Source organism: Melozone crissalis, unplaced genomic scaffold, assembly GCF_028551555.1.
Source record: "Melozone crissalis strain CALT ecotype California unplaced genomic scaffold, PUWL_Pcris_2 ptg000038l_1, whole genome shotgun sequence".
Taxonomy (NCBI): domain Eukaryota; kingdom Metazoa; phylum Chordata; class Aves; order Passeriformes; family Passerellidae; genus Melozone; species Melozone crissalis.
In genome coordinates, this window is record NW_026535816.1 from 6,479,365 (window position 1) to 6,483,623 (window position 4,259).

Genomic DNA, 4,259 nt, shown 5'->3' on the forward strand with positions numbered 1-4,259 from the left:
AATACATGTATTTTATGATTGGCTTTTCGCAAATATTAAAATGAATATTATTTGTGTTGTGTTAGAAAGTTATGCTGTATTAATTCTCTTAAGTACTGTGTTAAATATGATTTTAGGTTATAAAAAAAATGTTAAAATAGAAACGATGCTATGTAGGATACTTTTCTTAAAGAAAGGACTTGCACTGAGATAGCAGCCACAGGACACCTGAATCTGTCAGAGAAAGAGAATTTATTGCTCCATTATCAGAAGAAATGAACTTCTTCCTGCCTTGAAGGTGGTGTTTTAGGATTCAGAGGAAGAAGTTGACGATGACCAGACAGAATCCTGTGTTTTAATGGAATTTATGCATCATGTAACAAGACAACCAGTATGAATATGCAACAGGCTGTTGCTTTTAAGGGTTGATCCTTTTGTCCTTTTTCAGGCCCGCGCTGCCCAGAAAAAGGCACCTGGACGTCCGTAACTCTTTATCTCTGTTGTCTCATATTGTCCTAATTCAATTTGTCCAAATTGTTATTACTCCTATTTTATTACTCTTTTTTATAACCATTTTATTACTACTAAACTTTTGAAATTTTAAAAAGAAGTGATTGGCGTTCTTCACATAAATCAACTAAGGCTAATTGCAAACAAAAGATAGGTTCAAAGGCCTTCTTCCACGCTTTACTTTCCTCCGTCATTATTAGAATTCGTCTTTAGCGCCGTCTTTAGAGGTGGACAAAAGCCTCGTCCAGGTGTGTGGTTGTTGTCAAGCCGTGCATTCAGATGTATCAGGGTGGCATCGCTGACTGTCTGGATAGATGCAATCGGCTGCTCCCGGCCGGGGTAGTTAAAAGACATGGTTTGGATTTCACAATATTTTTATACCATACATTAACAGCATGAATTATCCCTACCATATGTTACATACCTGACACGAAACACAGCCTTGTGTTTCACACCAGGGAGCCTCGGGGACAACGGGGGGACTGTCCCGGGGACACCCACGGGGCTGTGCCGGGTGTGAAAAATGCATGTATTTTATAATTGGCTTTTCGCAAATATTAAAATTAATATTATATGTGTTGTGTTAGAAAGCAATGCTGTATTCATTCTCTTAAGTACTGTGTTAAATATAGCTTTAGGTTATAAAAATTGTTAAAATAGAAACTATGCTATGTAAGATGCTTTGTTTAACAGAAAGGGCTTGCAGCGTGATAGCAGCTACAGGACACCTGAATCTTTCAGAGAAAGGGAATTTATTGCCTTCTTATCAGAAGAAACTAACTTCTTCCCGCCTTGGAGGCGCTGTTAGGATTGGAAGGAAGAAGGTGAAACTCACCAGACAGAATCCTGTGTTTGAATGGAATTTATGCATCATGGATGGGATGTATGAATATGCAACAGGTTATTGGTTTTAAGGGTTAATCCTTTGTTAACGGGTGTCTTTTTTCGGGCTTGTGCTGCCCAGAAAAATGTACCCGGACGTCCGTAACTCTTTGTTTTTATTGTCTCATATTGTCCTAATTCAATTTGTCCAAATTGTTATTACTCTAATTGTGTTACTATTTTTATAACCATTTTATTACTATTTAACTTTTAAAATTTTAAAAACGAGTGATTGGCGGTTTTCACACGGGGATAACGGCGGGGCTGTCCCGGGGACACCGCGGGGCTGTGCCGGGGAGGCTCGGGGATACCCACGGGGCTGTCCCGGGGATAACGGCGGGGCTGTCCCGGGGACACCGCGGGGCTGTGCCGGGGAGCCTCGGGGACAACCGCCGGTCTCGCCGGGCGGTGCCGGACGCCGCGGGGACAACGGACGGCAGCAGCAGCAGCGGCGGCGGCAGTGCCTCGGCTGCGCCATGACCGTGCAGCGCCCGTCGTGGCCGCCGCTGTACTTCCCGCACTTCCACGGCACGGAGCCGGTGCCGCGGCCGGCGGGCGGCGCCTGGGCCCCGCTGGCCGCGCTGTGCTGGCCGTGGCAGCCGCTGCCGGCCGCAGCCGGGCCGCCCCGCTACGCCGCGCTGCCCGCGCCCGTGGTGCCGGAGCCGCCGCGCCTCTGCTGCCCTCCCGCAGCGCCGCGGGCCGGGGAGGCGGCGCGGCGGCCCCCGGAGCTGGCGCAGCTGCAGCTGCAGGAGGAGATGTGCGAGCTGGGCATCCGCCTCAAGGAGCTGGAGCTGGCGGCGCTCATCGGCGACGGCTTCGATGCCAGGCAGTGTGCGTGCGCCGCCCGCCGCGCCCGGGCTGCGCGGGGCGGTGCGGAAGGAGCTGCGGGCACCGGCACCGCCCCGCACAGCCCGGGTACCCCGGCAGGGAGCCCGGAATAGGGCAGGATGGATGTGGGGCGGGTTTGGGGTATCTCCGCTCCGCAGCGCCCTAGAGCCAGCCCGGGGCAGCGCAGGTGCGTGCGGGGACAAAAGGCATTGATTGTCCCGGGCCAGCCCGGTCAGCGCTCAGGGCAGCCGGCTGAGGGCATGGTTAGAGGAGTCACGCGAACTACAGGTGTAGTAGTCACTCCCGTAGTCACAAAACCCCCAAAGTCGTTAAATGACAACAAACAAACCAACGCAGGCATCACCCAAGCGAGAGGGAGTTGGTACATGCAAAATGCATGGAGTAGCAGCGAGACCCTGCGCTTGTGCACCGGCCCCGCATTCCGGCCGCGGGTCCCCCTGGCAGGGAGCCCTAAAGCCGGATGAGAGTGTGGGGCGAGTTTGGGGTATCTCTGCTCTGCAGCGCCCTAGAGCCAGCCCGGGGACACTGCGAGGCGGCACTGCGGGGACAAATGGCATTGATTGTCCCGGGTCAGCCCGGTCACCGCTCAGGGCAGCCGGCTGCGGGCACTCCCCCCGCACACCACAAACCACGTAAAACAACGACGCATTAACCAGACAACCAGCATTGTAATTGCCATCTTAACCACCATGTCCGTCATCCTCCTTCCTATATCCCCTATCATCCTTACCATCGTCTGAGAAATTTAGGATTATCTAAGGAGTCACACGAAGTACAGGTGTAGTCACTGTCATAGTCACAAATCCCTCAAAGTTGTTAAACGACAACAAACAAACCAGTGCAGGCATCACTCAAGCGAGAGGGAGTTGGTACATGCAAAATGCATCGAGTAGCAATGAGACCCTGCAGTTGTGCATCAGCTTGGATGTAAAATAAAGGCCAGGGATAGTTGGAGGCATAAAAAAATCTCCACACCAAAACACGCCCGCCCCCCAAAAAACTACAACCCCTTGGTTTTATTTCTGGGTCAGGAATGGGTGTTTGAAAGGGTGCAGTAAACTCTGGAAATGGCACTGGTTAAAGGAAGTGAGGAAGGCACTGTCTTAAAAGTTTTTAACTTTTTGAGGATTTGATGTAAAATAAAGGCCAGGGATAATTGGAGGCATAAAAAAATCCCCAAACCAAAACCCAGCTCCCCCAAAAACCTCAAAACAACCCACACCAAAAGAAACCACCGACCAAACAGAAACCCTCCCATTAAATTATAAGTGAGCTTGGCATTTTAATTTTGCAACCTGCTGGCCATGAAGAAAATGCAAGGAATAAAATAGTTCAGCAGATGACAGTGGTACTGACAGCTCAGGTAGGGAGGCCAACAACTGTAAGGATTTCATGCTCATTTTTTCCTCCAAGGTCACAGGAAACTTTCAGGAGTGCAAGAGTTACAGGAACACAGGGGAAATGCCCATCAGATATATGCATTCAAAGCAAGATCTCAAAAGAAATTCCACTTGGTAGCTTGCATGTATTTTCCCCTTCATTATAGCAGTAAACACCACTTTCCATTTTTAATACCAACTATTTTGAGAAACTCTAATTTTCAGGTATTTGCTAGCCAAGGCATTGTAAGGATTATTAGTTTGCTTAATACATTATTGGATTTACTTAAAAGTACTGTAAATTGTTAATGACATCATTAATGACAACTCGTGTTTCATTCCTGTTTAGATAAAATCCTGAAGGCACTGGAAGAAAAGAAGATACAAAGCATGAAAGCAATGCAGAACATGAAGTAATGTCCACCAACACACTGTGGATTATTTCAGCTGGATATTTTGCCACTATGACTGTGGATTGTTTTAATGGGTCTTTAATATTGGGTTTCTACTCACTATATGTTGTTCTCCTCCTCTTAAAAGTATAGCATATTGTTGACTTCTTTTGTGTATTATTTGTCTGGTACTAGTTACTGATAACACTAGTGTGTATTTGAACCTTTTTCTTTTTATCCAATTACTTTATGCAGGAAGCATATAATA

At 48.0% G+C, this 4,259-nt stretch overlaps 1 protein-coding gene across 1 annotated transcript; it reads left to right on the plus strand.

The window, feature by feature from the left end:
• The first annotated feature begins 1,847 nt into the window (after positions 1-1,847).
• Positions 1,848-4,016, plus strand: CUNH11orf91 (chromosome unknown C11orf91 homolog). The gene is made up of 2 exons (XM_054283607.1): positions 1,848-2,202; positions 3,949-4,016. Exons 1-2 carry the CDS (start codon positions 1,848-1,850, stop codon positions 4,014-4,016), a joined length of 423 nt encoding a protein of 140 aa, XP_054139582.1.
• The last annotated feature ends 243 nt before the right edge of the window (positions 4,017-4,259 follow it).

Excerpts from the sequence above, each read along its gene's own strand:
- CUNH11orf91 (XM_054283607.1), top strand. The coding sequence starts at position 1,848 with ATGACCGTGCAGCGCCCGTCGTGGCCGCCGCTGTACTTCCCGCACTTC. Across the intron at positions 2,203-3,948 it reads CGGCTTCGATGCCAGGCAGT|ATAAAATCCTGAAGGCACTG; the intron begins GTGCGTGCGCCG and ends ATTCCTGTTTAG.